Raw genomic sequence first — 16,728 nt, 5'->3', positions numbered from 1 at the left:
CCATCTGGCCCTTCGAGCCTGCTCCGCCATTCAATGAGATCATGGCTGATCTTTTGTGGACTCAGCTCCACTTTCCCGCCCGAACACCTTAACCCTTTATTCCTTTATTCTTCAAAAAACTATCTATCTTTATCTTGCAACATTTAATGAAGGAGCCTTAACTGCTTTACTGGGCAAGGAATTCCACAGATTCACAACCATTTGGATGAAGAAGTTGCTCCTTAGCTCAGTCCTAAATCGACTTCCCTTTATTTTGAGGCTATGCCCCCTAGTTCTGTTTTCACCCGTGGAAACAACCTGCCCGCACCTATCCTATCTATTCCCTTCATAATTTTATATGTTTCTATAAGATCCACCCGCAACCTTCTAAATTCCAAAGAGTACAGTCCCAGTCTATTCAATCTCTCCTCGTAATCCAACCCCGTCAACTCTGGGATTAACCTCGTGAATCTCCTCTGCACACCCTCCAGCGCCAGTACGCCCTTTCTCAGGTAAGGAGACCAAAACTGAACACAGTACTCCAGGTGTGGCCTCACTAACACCTTATACAATTGCAGCATAACCTCCCTAGTCTTAAACTCCATCCCTCTAGCAATGAAGGGCAAAACTCCATTCGCTTTCTTAATCACCTGTTGCACCTGTAAACCAACTTTTTCGCCACTCATGCACTAGGACATCCAGGTCCCTCTGCACAGCAGCATGTTTTAATATTTTATCTTTAAATAATAATCCCTTTTGCTGTTAGTCCTACCAAAATGGATAACCTCCCATTTGTCAACATTGTATGCATCTGCCAGACCCTAGCCCATTCACTTAAACTATCCAAATCCCTCTGCAGACTTCCAATATCCTCTGCACTTTTTGCTTTACCATTCATCTTGGTGTCGCCTGCAAACTTGGACACATTGCACTTAGTCTCCACTCCAAACCATCTATGTAAATTGTGAACAATTGTGGGCCCAACACTGATCCCTGAGGGACACCACTAGCTACTGATTGCCAACCAGAGAAACACCCATTAATCCCCACTCTTTGCTTTCTATTAATTAACCAATCCTCTATCCATGCTACTACTTTATCCTTAACGCCATGCATCCTTATCTTATGCAGCAACCTTTTGTGTGGCACCTTGTCAAAAACTTTCTGGAAATCCAGATATACCACATCCATTGGCTCCCCGTTGTCTACTGCACTGGTAATGTTCTCAATAAATTCCACTAAATTAGTTAGGCACGACTTGCCCTTTATGAACCCATGCTGCGTCTGTCCAATGGGACAATTTCCATCCAGATGCCTCGCTATTTTTTCCTTGATGATAGATTCCAGCATCTTCCCTACTACCGAAGTTAAGCTAACTGGCCTATAATTACCTGCTTTCTGCCTACCTCCTTTTTTTAAACAGTGGTGTCACGTTTGCTCATTTTCAATCTGCCAGGATCACCCCAGTCTCGTGAATTTTGGTAAATTATCATCAGTGTATTTGCAATTTCCCGTGCCATCTCTTTTAGTACCCTGGGATGCATTCCGTCAGGGCTAGACTTGTCTACCTTTAGCCCCATTAGCTTGCCCATCACTATCTCCTTAGTGATAACAATTGTCTCAAGGTCCTCATCTGTCATAGCCTAATTTCCATCAGTCACTTGCATGTTATTTGTGTCTTCCACTGTGAAGACCGACCCAAAAAACCTGTTCAGTTTCTCAGCCTTTTCCTCACCTCCATTATTTAATCTCCCTTCTCATCCTCTAAAGGACCAATATTTACCTTAGCCACTCTTTTTTGTTTTATATATTTGTAGAAACTTTTACTATGTTTTTATATTCTGAGCAAGTTTACTCTCATAATCTATTTTACTCTCATAATCTATCTTACTCTTCTTTACAGCTGCTTTAGGAGCTTTCTGTTGCCCCCTAAAGATTTCCCAATCCTCTAGTCTCCCACTAATCTTTGCCACTTTGTATGCTTTTTCCTTCAATTTGATACTCTCCCTTATTTCCTTAGATATCCACGATTTTCCCTTTTTCTACCATCCTTCGTTTATGTTGGTATAAACTTTTGCTGAGCACTGTGAAAAATCGCTTGAAAATGAAAATCGCTTATTGTCATGAGTAGGCTTCAATGAAGTTACTGTGAAAAGCCCCTAGTCGCCACATTCCGGCGCCTGTCCGGAGAGGCTGGTACGGGAAGGTTTGGAAGGTTCTCCACTGTTCCTCAACTGTTTTACCATAAAGTCTTTGCTCCCAATCTACCATAGCCAGCTCTTCTCTCATCCCATTGTAATCTCCTTTGTTTAAGCACAAAACATTGGTGTTTGATTTTACCTTCTCACCCTCCAGTATTTTAAATTCCTCCATGTTGTGATTGCTCCTTCCGAGAGGATCCCTAACTATGAGATCATTAATCAATCCTGTCTCATTACACAGGACCAGATCTAGGATCACTTGTTCCCTCATAGGTTCCATTACACACTGTTCTCAGAAACTATCGCGGATACTTTCTATAAACTCTTCAAGGCTGCCTTGACTGACCTGGTTAAATCAATTCACATGGAGATTAAATTCCCCCATAACTGCTGTACCATTTCTACATGCATCAGTTAGTTCTTTGTTTATTGTCCCCCCCCCCTAATGTTATTATTTGGTGGTCTATAGACTACTCCTATCAGTGACATTTTCGCCTTACTATTCCTGATTTCCACCCAAATCGATTCAACCTTATCCTCCATACCACTGACGTCATCCTTAAATAAGAGCTACACCACCTCCCTTACCATCCACTCTGTCCTTCCGAATAGTTTGATACCCTTGGATATTTAACTCCCAGAAACATATCTAGCAATAACCCGATGATTTAGCCATGTCTACTTCAGCTGGAAACTTAAATCATCCTGGCTGGATCGAGCTTTTGGTGACATTTAATTAACTATAGGCCCGAACTTCGAGTAGCAGCAATGATAAGTAGGTTGCTGCAGCAGTTGTAGCTTTCCATGAATTGATGCTGCTGCGCATTTTTTTCAGTCTTGCAATCCCGACTTTCACAGAAATGTGCAGCACAACATTCCTCGGAGAACTTAGCTGGAGCAAGAGTCGAGGGAAACGACTGGACACCCCCCCCCCCCCCCCCCCCCTTTCACAGCACTAGCTGCCGTATAGTAAGTTTATAGGTCCGGTCTTTGAATGTTAGTGAATGATTGAGTGAGTGAATGGATGGGTGGGTCGAGTGGACAAGTGGGTAGTTGGGCCAAGGGTTTAGTCAGGTCAGGTCAAGGGCATTTGGTTGTGTTGGGGGGAATTGGTTGAGTCAGGGTTTTAGCCAGATGGTCGGGAGTATCTGGACCTGGGTTTTCGGGCTGGGGTTTTAGTCAGGAGGGGTATTTGGCCTGGGATTTTACATGGGTGGTCGTCCATTGTGTATTTACCTAGGTATTAGACGACGTTTTAAAGTGTCTAACATTTCCTGGATAACTATTCAGGTAAGTGCAATTGAACTGTCCAAAGTTTCAAATTCTAGCTCCGGTTCATAGACATTCGGAGAGGGTCCTGCAGAGCAGGGGAATTGCACATCAGAAATTTAAACTCCTTGAGCAGTTCTCACGTAGGTCTGCACACCATAGGGTCCAGATGCACCTCTTCAGTCATATGTCCAGTATCTGACAATCTGGAAGATGTGGTCCATTATCTTGGAGTAAACAATATGGCTTTTAGCATATCAAATATGACCAAGCTATTTAGAAATGATCATCATTAACTGTTCACCCAGCCCTGTTTTATTAGTCTGTATGTATTTCACTACAAAAGGATGAATTATGTTTTACAGATACAATGGTCGGTTATAATTGTTCACCATACCCAGAGATTGACAGTTTTATCACAAGTCAAGTAAACAGGGGAGGAATACAAGGTGGTAAGTTTTTAATCATAGGAATATAGGAACAGGAGTAGGCCATTCAGCTCCTTGAGCCTCTGTCCCATCATTCAATGAGATCATGGCTGATCTGAGGCCAAGTTCCATATACCTACGTTTGGCCCATATCACTTAATATCTTTGCTTAACAAAAATCTATCTCAGATTTAAAATTAACAACTGTCTAGCTTCAACTGCTGTTTGTGGGAGAGAGTTCCAAACCTCTACCCCTTTGCCTGAAGATGTGTTTCCTAACATCTCTCCTGAACGTTCTGCCTCTAATATTTAGACTGTGCCCCCTAGTTTTAGCATTTCCAAGACGTGGAAATAGTTTATCTTCATCAGTCCCTTCTTTTCCTGTTAATATCTTGAAGACTTCGATCAGATCACCCCTTAACCGTTTAAATTCTAGCGAAACAGGCCTAATTTGTGTAATCTCTTCCTTAATTTAACCCCTGTAGTCTAGGTATTATTTCTGTAAACCAGCGTTGCACTCCCGCCAAGGCCAAAATATCCTTCCTACGGTTTTGGTGCCCAAAACTGCTCACAGTACACCAAGTGGGGTCTAACAAGGGTTTTGTATAGCTGTAGCACAACTTCTGTCAGTCCATTCCAATCTTCTAGATATGAAGGCTAGCATTCCATTAGCCTTTTTGATTACTTTCTGCATTTGTCAGTGACATTTTAAAGATTTATGTACACAAACCCCCAGGTCTCTGGACATCCACCGTACTTAACCTCTTCCCATTTAGAAAGTACCCTACTCTCGTCTTTTTTGGTCCAAAATGGATAACCTTACATTTGCTTACATTGAATTTCATGTGCCACAGTTTGCCCATTCTATAATAATAATAATCTTGTCACAAGTAGGCTTAAGTTAACATTGCAATGAAGTTCATCTAGTCTATCAATATCTCCTTGCACTTTTATGCTATCATCTGGACTGTCTACAATGCCGCCTAACTTTGTATAATCAGCAAATTTGGATATATGACTTTCTATGGCATCATCCAAGTCATTAATCAATAATGTGAATAATTGAGGCTCTAACACAGATCCCTGTGGTACACTAGTCACTTCCTGCCAATTAGAGTACTTACCCATTTTCCCCATTCTCTGTCGTCTGCCAGTCAACCAAATTCCTAACTATGTCAATAACTTGCCCTCAACTCTGTGGACTTCCATCTTACTTAACAGTCTCTTATGTGGGATTTTATCAAATGCCTTCTGGAAGTCCACGTAAATAACATCCATAGACATTCCCCTGTCCACTATCTTAGTCATCTCTTCAAAAAAAAATCAGTGATATTTGTCAGGCATGACCTTCCTTTGCTGAATCCATGCTGGCTCTCCCAGATTGACCAAAACTTTTTGAACGTTCAGTTACCCGATCTGATTACAGACTCCAGCAAATTCTCCACTACAGATGGGACTAACTGTGCTGTAATTTCCTGGTTTCCCCTTTTCACCCTTCTTAAAAAATGGAGTGACATGTGCAAATTTCCAATCCAGAGGGACTGCTCCTGAATCTCAGGAATTCTGGAAGATTATATTTAGGGCATCTACAATGTGCTCCCTTATTTCCTTTTACAACCTCGAATGGAAACCTGGTCAGGTTTTGGGGATTTGTCACTCCAGTTATATTAATTTCCTTGTTACTGATGCTGTAATTGTGTTAATTGCATTAAGTCCCTGTCCTCTTTTGGCTATTAATTTTTTCAGTACTTCAGGCAACTTATCCTCCTTTTTAACTGTAAATACTGAGGCAAAGTAATTGCGTTTTGTGGGCCTACATTAATTACTACATTAGTACCCAATTTTTTTTCAATTAAGGGGCAATTTAGTGTGGCCAATCCACCTACCCTGCACATCTTTGGGTTGTAGGGGTAAGACCCATGTAGACACCACGGAAATGTGCAAACTCCACGTGGACACTGACTTGGGGCTGAGATTGAACCTGAGTCCTTGGCGCCATGAGGCAGCAGTGCTAACCACTGCACCATCGTGCCACCCCTGGACCTACATTAGTCTTGACCATCCACATTCCCTTTCTATAGCTATAAAAATCAATTCAACCAACAATACCAAGCTATTATTAAATCTTTCCTTAGTCTTGCGTCGATGGAATTATTTCGCTTCTGAAGAACTGATTGTATATGACATCAGCAAAAACCACTGGTGCGAGAACATTGGTAGAGCTCATAAAAGCAACAATATTATGTAAGTACAATTCACACGTTGGTGCAGTCTCTCCAATCATTGGTGCATCTTCATTCAGACTTTCCCATTAGCTCAGTAAAGCAATACATTGAATAGAAAAATCTGGAAAGTTCCAGATTAGAACAGCAAAATACTGTCGGCAAAATAAAGACAAAAAAAGCTGGAAATACTTAACAGGACAAGCAGCATCTGTGGAGAGAAGCAGTTAACATTTCAGGCCAGTGACCCTTCAGAACTGATGATGGGTCATTGATCTGAAATGCTAATTCTCACATCCTAAAATCCCCATTTTACAGAAGTATGCATAATTGCACTACCTTTTGAAATATTCCAAAAGATGATTGAGAGCCATGGAAAAATTGAAGCATGCTTTAAGTATACCAGTATGAGAAAGTATGAAGAGACTGTATGCTCCCACAGCACACCTCTACAAGCCACTTAAATGAACCCACAGCTCATTTTACATCATAAAATGTCCTCCAGCTCTCCCACAGTACAAAAGGTTTAACTTTGTGTCCGATACTTAAATTAGTTTTCTCTCAGCACAGAGGTTTCAACATTCATTCCAGGTATTTGTGAAATATTGTGAGCGTGAACTTACTTGGAGTGGCAATCAGATGCCACTGATTGCCACTCCCTGGGGTCCCCCTGGGCCTAGCGTTGAAGGCAGCTGTCGGATGCAATGACACGCTTCCCCCTTTTTTCACAGCATAATTGCCTTAAACCAGGTATGTTTAAAGATCCAGCCAAGTTTAAAGGAAGGGATGGTGTCCTTGTTTAGGGTTGGAGGTCGAGATTCCATCGGATAGTGTGGTTCTGAGTGGTGGGGAGTAGTTGGGGTGGGAAGACGCCTGGGGGGTGGGGTCTGGGAGTGCTTGACCCCTGGGGGGACAGACGGTGATAGAGTAGGGAAGTCCGACGATGCAAAGTGTCCCTTGGTGGTCTGTCTGTGTCTGTACAATAGTTACCCTTCGTTGAAATGGTTTTCTTTTTTCTAGCTAACTATTGATGTAACACAGTCTGAACCATCTGAAGTTTGCAACTGAAATCACATTTACAGATGGTTCCCATTGCGGAACAATTGTCCTGGGAAAGTTTGCACTTCTAGGCAATTGCTTATCTGTGAACATATGGGAAAGGGGGAGGAACCCCAAGCACATCTTTGGGGTAGCCCATAATACAACACCCTGAACATGGAAGTGATGATAAAATATGTTTTGAAAATATTTATTTATTGAGGAAAAAATGCATTGGGGCGATCTACCATTGATTAATGGCTGGGAGCAAAATCTCAGTAACAACTTGTGGGATACAATATTGCATATTCTCTGGCACTTTCTTATATTGCAGGATTGTGGTTGACCTGAAAAAAGAAATCTGGTACCAGAAATGTTATGATCCTGTGTGCCGGGCTCAGAAGTTCCGGTCTGAAAGTAAGAACGAATCTTATTTCATCGAATGATAACATTTCATGACATAATCCAGTAGTCCTATTGTAGACTAACTTTTGCTGAACTCCTTTTGAATTCAAGGTCATCCATTACCCCATGAATGCTGTTTGGATTTCCTCATTGACATGGTATGTAATGAAACTAATGGATCAGTGTCGTACCTTTTGTATAAAGTGAAAATAAATTATTTGAGTTGGTAATAATTGTACCAGTAAAATAAGCATTGCATGTATTTCCAATTGAGCTGCAATTTAGCACCTTATTTCATTGCACTGTTGAAGATTTAATCACGTCTCCCATTAACATGCTAATTATAAACATGTCACCACGCCACGTGTTTGTCATTCTCTCAGTCCTCCTCTCACAGCTCTTACTCCCTTTGCCATCTCCTCAGCCCCTAGGGTTGCTGCTGCTCGGCATGTCTTGGTGGTGTTGGAGAACGAGGGGGGAGGGGGGTTTCACCCAGATCTAGTGGGCTATTTTGTGTTGTGTGTCTAAATGTGCATTTCCAGGTTGAGAGCCACCTTTCATGTGCCCACTCAGCACATCCCAGTCACCGGAAGAAATACTAAAAATAGATTTTTGTTTGTCTGAGCTATCTAATTGTATAAATTGGCTGCTGAATTTCCTACGTTACAACTGGGATATCCTGAGGTCATGAAAGGCAGTATATAAATGCCAGTTTTTTTGCTGATTGACAAGATGCGTATGCGATGTTCCTTAGCTTTTTACTACGTGATGATGACTTGAATGAAGGAAAATATCTAATTTACAGAGACAGTTGAGTTAGGAGGTACAATATATTTTATGGATGGGTGCAGGACGTTTCAGAGGCACATAAAAGACTGAGTGAGTAGGTAGAACCATGGAAGATGTAGAGAAGTGAGGTTTGTTAATGATGAGAATATGAAGTGTGGCAGAGCATAGGTGTATATTAAATAAAATCACTAAAAGTTAGTGCATAAGTATAAATGGCTATCAAAAAGGGCTGAAGTATTAGAATTCAAACATGAACTAGTGGTATAATGCTTTTGATTAGACCTCCATCTAGAGTCCTGCATTCAATTTTGGGCACTGAACCACAGAGGATACAGCGCAGATTCTCCAAAGTGATACCAGAGCTTAAAGGGATGCATTGTCAAGACGTGTTTAGGGGTGATATAATTAATTTTAATACAGTAGATGCAGGGTAACCATTTCCTCCGACGAGGGAATCCTAAAACACAAACGCATACTCTTAAATATGTAACCTTGCTCTATTTGAATTCAGGAAGCATTATTTCACATAAAAGGTCATATCTGCAACTATCTTGCCAAAGAGGCTATGGATACTGCATCAGTTGTAATTTAAGACTCTGATTGGTATCAAGCAAAACAGAACAATAGGAAACCAAAGAGAAAATGCTGAAATATCTCAGCAGGTCTGGCAGCATATGTAGGGAGAGAAGAGAGCTAACGTTTCGAGTCCAGATAACCTTTTGTCAAAGCGGGAGACCAATAGGAGATGAGGGCAGCATGGTGGTACAGTGGTTAGCACTGCTGACTCACGGCACCAAGGTCCCAGGTTCGATCCCAGCTCTTTGGCACTGTCCATGTGGAGTTTGCATATTCTCCCCATGTCTGGTTTCGCCCCCACAACCCAAAAGATGTGTTGGCCACACTAAATTGCCCCTTAATTGGAAAAAATGAATTGGGTACTCTATTTTTTTAAAAAAGAACAATGGAGCTGAGGTTCACATTAGGACCAGTCATGATTTAATTGAATGGCTGAACAGACTAGCTTTCCAATAACATTTCAAAATATAGTTAAAGACGCACCAAAAATATTTTGGATAAGAACCCCAAAGGCAGGACCGTAGTGGAGTGATACTGGAAAAATCGTCAATGATAAATGTTAATAATGGCGTTGTTCAAAATACAATTGAAGTCAATAATGGGAGAGTTAATTTGTTGGAGTGATTAAGTCAGTCACTCTGGTCTAAAATTAGGCTGTTTTTGTCTGTACAATTTTCAATCAAACAGCTGAAATATCATGAATACTCACCAACTCTACTAACAGTTACTTGGTACCATTTATCAGTGTGTAGATATTTCCATTTGATATTCGCTGAAAACAAGCTCTCATAACTGTAACATCAAGTTTTTTGAACCTGCAACTGATTCTTTCAGGATAGTGAGATTGTATTTACCATGGATGAAGATGGGAACATTGAGCCAAGTCAAAATAATACATGTCCAACATGGAACAACTTGCAGCTTGGAACACAAAATTCTGACCTTACAGAAAATCTGGATACAGCACTGATTGACAACATTGATGATGCAATGTTATTGGAAGCTGTTGAAGACACTGAATTTAATGTTGCTTTTGATATGCAGTCAGAATTGAGCATGAGCAGTGAGGAGACTGAAGTATTATCTGACAATGACTTACTAGCAGCTGTGAAGGAACTGGAGGCATCTATGGGTACAAAATCAATGAGTGTTTTTGATTCAAACTGGTCTCAGATGAAACATTAGTTTTTGTAGTTAACTCAGAAGCTTAGTCAGCATCAATTTTCAAGATTTTTCCCATGCTTTTACATGGGATGTAAAAGCTTCTTTGTTCCTCTATTTACAACTTTCAGGATTTTCCTTTCTTTCCATCATGCTATATAAATGAATGTGACATTTTATTTAACTGTATATAATTTTTCATTTAAGATATTAAATACATTTGAGTACACAGAAGCTTTATTGTGATACATTATTTAAGGTAGAGAACAAAGTAACATTTTGCAGCACAGCATTAATGTTTTCACCTATATAAATATTCTTCCACTACCATTTGCATTAAAAATACAATAAAGAAACTACAAACTACAAAGTTTGATTTTTTAATATAAACCACATCAATAAAGATAATCATGCTCATAAACAGCAGATAGATTTCTGGGTTTCTTCAAAGGTATCAGATAGAAATAGGAGCACATACCTCTCTCTACCTGAGTCTATGCAGTTTTCCACTCTGTTGAAATGGCTGGCAAATTGGCACGGCTCCTCTGCCTGAATCTGTCATGACCAGTCAATTTAATAGCCCCCACATCTGCCCAATGTCCAATAAGTATTGCTCATTTTTAATAAAACAATTGCTGCATTCTCATTATACAAAACTGCTTTAATTCTTATCCAGTGATTGCTGTAATTTTGTATTTATTATCTGCAGCTGTTTTTCTGCTCCCAGAATGCCACGTGCCTCTAACAACAAAGCAGGAAGGCTGGAAATATTATACTGTAGAGGAGAGGGAAAAAAAAAATTAAGTACAATAGACCCAGAATAATGTTATTACAATCTGTTGCTGTCATTCGCAGCTTTTGACTTTTAAAATACTCACGTGAAAACTTGGGAAATTTTGTCTTTTTATTGTAAACAAGAAACATTAAGTTCTGTCCATTTCAGAGACTCTAACTCTAAATATAGCTAAATTAAGTTATTTCTTCCCTCTCACTGCCAGGTGCCAGAGGTCAATACCTCTCTTGATCCCTCTTCACCGTCTCTCAGTTGTCAGACTGCTTGTGTCACCCAGTACCAAATGAGCAGAGGTCCTGTGGCATAGTGGGCAACATTCCTGGAAGCTCCAGGTTTCAGTCCAACCCCATAACAAAGCCAAATAGGTGAATTATAATCTGCAAATCCTTTTACCAAATACCAACCACAGGAGAAAGTGTGGGAGAAATATTGAAGCCTCTATTATCATTCTATCATAGCTCCAAACTACAACATGTGAATTTTGCCACAATATCTCCAGACTCCACGACATCATCATCACCACTAAATACTGGGAAGACCAAAGCCACTGTTTTCGGCCCCATCAAAGACTTCATTCCTTAGCCAATTACTCAATCTTTCCTGGTAATTGAGGCTGAACAAGAGGGTTTGTAACTTTGCGTTGTATTTGACCGAGATAAGATACACATGCATGTCATTACTAACGGCCCCCTATTTCCACCTCTGGAACATCACATGCCTCTAACCCCAGCTCATCAGTGTCTGCGAACAGATTGGACTGTTCTGTCACGGTCCTGGCTGTCCTCCCAAATTCTACCCTCTGACCTTGAGTTTATCCAAATTTCTGCTGTCTGTGCCCTAAACCCACACAAGATACTGTTCACCCAATACCCCTGGCCTAGAGCCTCCTAATTAGGCACTGTCTCAGTTTAAAAGTTCTTATCTTTAAGATTACTTCCATGGCCTTGCCTGTCTCTAATTTCTTTTAGCCCTACACTGAGCTCTGAGCACCAATTTTGGCCTCTTAAAAAGTTTGCACTCAAGAGTATAATGTGGTCCCCGGGAACATTGATGGGGGATTTCAGGGTTGGTACAGAGCGGGCATCAGACAGCTGAGGGACCTGTTTATTGATGGGAGGTTTGCGAGCCTGGGGGAGTTGGAAGAGAAATTTGGGCTCCCCCCGGGGAACATGTTCAGGTATCTGCAGGTAAAGGCATTTGCTAGGCGGCAGGTGGAGGGATTCCCTTCGCTTCCCGCGAGGGGGGTGAGCGACAGGGTGCTTTCGGGGGTCTGGGTCGGAGAGGGGAAGATATCTGATATCTACAAGGTTATGCAGGAGGCGGAGGAGGCGTCAGTAGAGGAGCTGAAAGCTAAGTGGGAGGGGGAACTGGGGGAACAGATCGAAGACGGGACATGGGCTGATGCCCTGGAGAGGGTTAATTCTTCCTCCTCGTGTGCGCGGCTTAGCCTCATCCAATTCAAGGTGCTGCACCGGGCCCACATGACTGGGACAAGGATGAGTAGGTTCTTTGTGGGTGAAGACAGGTGTTTCAGGTGCTCGGGGAGTCCAGCGAACCATGCCCATATGTTCTGGGCATGCCCGGCGCTGGAGGAGTTCTGGAAGGGGGTGGCGAGGACAGTGTCGAGGGTGGTGGGATCCAGGGTTAAGCCAGGATGGGGACTCGCGATTTTTGGGGTTGGGGTGGAGCCGGGAGTGCAGGAGGCGAAAGAGGCCGGTGTGCTGGCCTTTGCGTCCCTAGTAGCCCGGCGAAGGATCTTGCTACAATGGAAGGATGCGAGGCCCCCAAGCGTGGAGACCTGGATCAATGACATGGCGGGTTTTATTAAGCTAGAGAAGGTCAAATTCACCCTGAGAGGGTCGGTACAAGGGTTCTTTAGGCGGTGGCAACCTTTTCTCGACTTTCTGGCTCAACGATAGGGTACGGGGACAGTAGCAGCAGCAACCCGGGGGGGGGGGGGGGGGGGGGGGGGGGGGGGGGGGGGGGGGGGGGGGGGGGAGAGAAGGGGAAGGGGGAGGGAAAAGGTGGGGGGGGGGGCGGACGATGACTATGTTTGTTTATTTAATTTAAATTTATTTTGAAGTCCTTTTGTTGTTCATTGGGGTTGGGGGGGTGGGGGATGGGATACATGCATCGATACGGTCTGGGGGTGGTACGGTTATTATGGGTTATTTTGTTGCATTTCATTGTTTGTCGTTATGTTTTATATTTTCTGTAAAAAATTCCAATAAAAATGATATTTTAAAAAAAAAGAGTATAATGTGGGAAAATGTGAAGCTGTCCACTTGGCAGGAAGGATGAAAAAGCAGCATATTATTTAAGTGGGGAGTGATTGCAGAACGCTGCAGTACCATGGGACCTGGGTGTCCTGGTACATTAATCACAAAAGGTGAATATGCAGGTACAGCAAGTGATTAGGGAAAAAAATGGAATATTATTTATTGCAAGGAATATAAAAGGGATGTTTTGCTACAGGGCATTAAAGTAGTTCAGAGAAGATTCGCTAAACTAATTCCTGGGATGAGGTTGTTACACTACAAGGAAAGGTTGGACAAACTGGGCCTATATCCATTGGAGTTTAGAAGATTGAGAGGTGGTCTTATTGAAACACAAGACCATGAGGGTCCTTGTCACGGTGGATGCTGAAAGGATGCTTTCCATTGTGAGAGAGAGACTAGAATTATGGGACAGTTTAAAAGGTATCTCCCATTTAAGATGGTGATGAGGAGAAATTCTCTGAGGATCATGAATCTATGGTACTCCCTTCTCCAGAGGGGAATGGAGGTAGGCTGTGTCACTGAATATTTATAAAGTTGAGTTAGATAGATTCTAAAAACCACAAGACATAGGAGCAGAAGTAGAAGGGGGGGGGGGGTTGTTGGGTTACGGGTATAGGGTGGATACGTGGGTTTGAGTAGGGTGATCATTGCTCGGCACAACATCGAGGGCCGAAGGGCCTGTTCTGTGCTGTTCTAAGTAGGCCATTCGGCCCATCGTGTCTGCTCTGCCATTCAATCATGGCTGCTGATATGCTTCCCATCTCCATTCTCCTGCCTTCTCCCCATAACCCCTGAACTCCCTATTAATCAAGAACCTAACTATCTGTCTTAAAGACACTCAGTGATTTGGCCTCCACGCCTTCTGCAGCAAAGAGTTCCACAGATTCACCACCTGCTTGATTAACAAGGGAGTCAAAGGGTATTGGGGACAGGAAGGAAAGTAGAGTTGAGGCTCATATTGAATTGTGCAGCAGGTTTGAGGAACCAAATGGCCTACTCTTGCTCCTAATTCGTATGTTTAGATGTTCTGCCCCAATATCTCCTTATGTGGCACAGAGTCAGGCTTTAATAACACTCCAGTGAGCTGTCTTGGGTTGTTTTATTCGTGTCGCGTCTTTTCGTCCGACGTCACTTCGTCCAACGACACTTCGTCCACGTCTTTTGGTCCAACGTCTTTTTGTCCGCCCGTCTTTTGGTCCAACGTCACTTCGTCCAATTATCCAATTACAAATTAACTCCGTATAAAACCATTTGATTGATAAAATGCAAGTACAATACAGCAAGTGAATTTAATTGCTAACGTGCAAGTAATTGATAAAATGCAAGTAAAATGCAAGTTGAAAAATGCAGTTAAAAAGTTAAAAAATCTAAAAATGCAGTTAAAAAATCTAAAAGTTTACTAATTACTTAAAATTCCCGAAATTACTTAAAATTGATGTAAATTGTAAATTCCCGAAATTCCCTAAAAGTTTGATTTCCAGAACTGTACCCGAGAGAGAATAATGGGGAGAGGACAAGATGATTTGATATTCTACAATTCCGACAGACACAGATATAAGTGGGAGTCTAATTGGATTTAGACAATGAGTGCAGTTCTGAAAGAAGCAGGTTTAAACTCGATTTTCGTCGAGTGATTAAAACCTCTGGTTGGCAGTGGGTTCTGACATTACAGGTCTGAAATGATCAAATATTCCATCAGATACAATGGCTCTCATCACGCTGGAGCATACATGGGTGAATATCCTGCAGCTTATCTTAATAATGTCTGGAGATCAAGCAGCACAAATGCAGTACTCAACCTCAAGAGGCGAAATAGGTGGAGAGGATCCTTGAGCAGTAACATTGAAAAACTAAATTAAACTATTTGTAATTGGATAATTGGACGAAGTGACGTTGGACCAAAAGACGTGCAGACAAAAAGACGCTGGACCAAAAGACGTGGACGAAGTGTCGTTGGACGAAATGACGTTGGACGAAAAGACATAGCACCGTTTTATTACATAGTTCTACACAAATTTAAGTTGTCTTTAAAATGAAATGAGTTTGCAGATATGACTTTATTATCCAAAACTATTAATTAATTATTTCTAATCAGGACAACAAATAGGTTATTGGAGAGAGAAGAGGTATATTTTGGGGAACATAAATGTATCTCAAATTGCAAAACCAAGTAAAGGGATAGGGCAAGCTTTATGTTTAAATATTTACATTAAAATTTCTGGGTAAATTGCAGCATTCCATTTTAAAATGTAAATTGCTGTGAGAATATTTTAAAAAAAATCAAATTTCCCATTGTAAGAGCCTGCATGTAACCACCAATAAAATAAAATCTAATTTCCCATTGTAAGAGCCTGCATGTACCCGCCAATAAGAATGGTCACTGGCCCATGCTGCCAACCCCACTCCATGAAAATATTTTTTTGGCATTGCGTTTCTTCCTCCCCAGAGTTAATCTATGAACCCATGACCCCTCCATTTGTTTCAACCCTCCCCTCTTAGGCAAGACAGCTGGTTTGTGATGCAGAACAAGGCCAGCAGCATGGGTTCAATTCCCATACCAGCTGAGAATTCTGAATTCTCCCTCTGTGTACCCGAACAAGCGCCGGAATGTGGTGACTGGGGGCTTTTCACAGAAACTTCATTGCAGTGTTAATGTAAGCCTACTTTTGACAATCAAGATTGTTATTTATTTTACAATTTCATTCTTGTTTAATTATCCTCCCGTGCTCCAATCAGCTAAACTTACTGCTCGATCCGAATATTCCATTTGGCATCTTTCCGTATGCAGCCCTGTCAGAGACTGACCGATAGATCTTTACAGTGGAAGCTAACCTTCTATGTTAAATAACTAAACTTGGCAGCACGGTGGCTCAGTGGGTTAGCCCTGTAGCCTCACGGCGCCGAGGTCCCAGGTTCGATCCCGGCTCTGGGTCACTGTCCGTGTGGAGTTGGCACATTCTCCCCGTGTTTGCATGGGTTTCGCCCCCACAACCCAAAGATGTGCAGGATAGGTGGATTGGTCACGCTAAATTGCCCCTTAATTGGAAAAAATTAATTGGGTACTCTAAATTTTTTTTTTTTTTTTTAAATAACTAAACTTAAATTAATTACTCAGCTGTACAGTATTTTGGTTGCAGAAAAGATACGAGAGACACTCTACAAATCCAAGCGTTCCCAAACTTAACCCCCACAATAAACTGTGTTCACCTCGTGCCACTATCCTCATTGACCTGAGCTTATTTCCTATCTCTCCTCCTACTCATGCCAAACATAAAATTTCCATATCTCTCCACTCCCTTACCCCATCCACACACCTTCTCATTCTGAAATTGGCTGCCTGTTTCCTCCATTAAGTGTGGTCACTGTTGTACTGTCTCACTGGCTATAAAGCACTTTGGGATGTTGGTTTTGAAAAACTATATATAAATGCAATTTTGTTTTATTCCAACATTTAACCATCTAAAGCCTCTAATTAGCATCCTCTTTCTACAGCAATAAAAGCTTCAAAATCCATCTTGGATTGCCTTTGGTTCCTCTGCTAACTACTAGAATGGCAACCATCCTTCCTCCATGGAGCACATTTGGACC

The 16,728-nt window shown here is 41.8% G+C and overlaps 2 protein-coding genes across 5 annotated transcripts in view; one reads left to right on the top strand and one right to left on the bottom strand.

The window, feature by feature from the left end:
• primpol (primase and polymerase (DNA-directed)) overlaps positions 1-10,302 on the top strand; it is a 56,770-nt gene extending 46,468 nt beyond the window's left edge. For 3 of the 4 annotated variants that reach the window (XM_038805672.1, XM_038805670.1, XM_038805673.1), the window contains 5 exons: positions 3,815-3,901; positions 6,013-6,121; positions 7,472-7,554; positions 7,654-7,700; positions 9,742-10,302. In XM_038805672.1, coding sequence (XP_038661600.1) covers positions 3,815-3,901; positions 6,013-6,121; positions 7,472-7,554; positions 7,654-7,700; positions 9,742-10,092 — 677 coding nt within the window. In that variant the 3' untranslated portion in view covers positions 10,093-10,302. Of the gene's footprint in view, positions 1-3,814; positions 3,902-6,012; positions 6,122-7,471; positions 7,555-7,653; positions 7,701-8,347; positions 9,149-9,741 lie in introns of those variants that run through there. The other variant, XM_038805674.1, reaches the window with a different exon arrangement.
• The window catches only part of cenpu (centromere protein U), a 64,754-nt gene continuing 58,313 nt past the window's right edge, over positions 10,288-16,728 (bottom strand). Inside the window, exon 15 of the mRNA XM_038803902.1 lies at positions 10,288-10,843. Coding sequence (XP_038659830.1) covers positions 10,730-10,843 — 114 coding nt within the window. The 3' untranslated portion in view covers positions 10,288-10,729. The remainder of the gene's footprint in view (positions 10,844-16,728) is intronic.

This window comes from Scyliorhinus canicula, chromosome 8, assembly GCF_902713615.1.
Source record: "Scyliorhinus canicula chromosome 8, sScyCan1.1, whole genome shotgun sequence".
NCBI lineage: Eukaryota > Metazoa > Chordata > Chondrichthyes > Carcharhiniformes > Scyliorhinidae > Scyliorhinus > Scyliorhinus canicula.
This window is presented reverse-complemented; position numbering and strand designations above follow the sequence as displayed.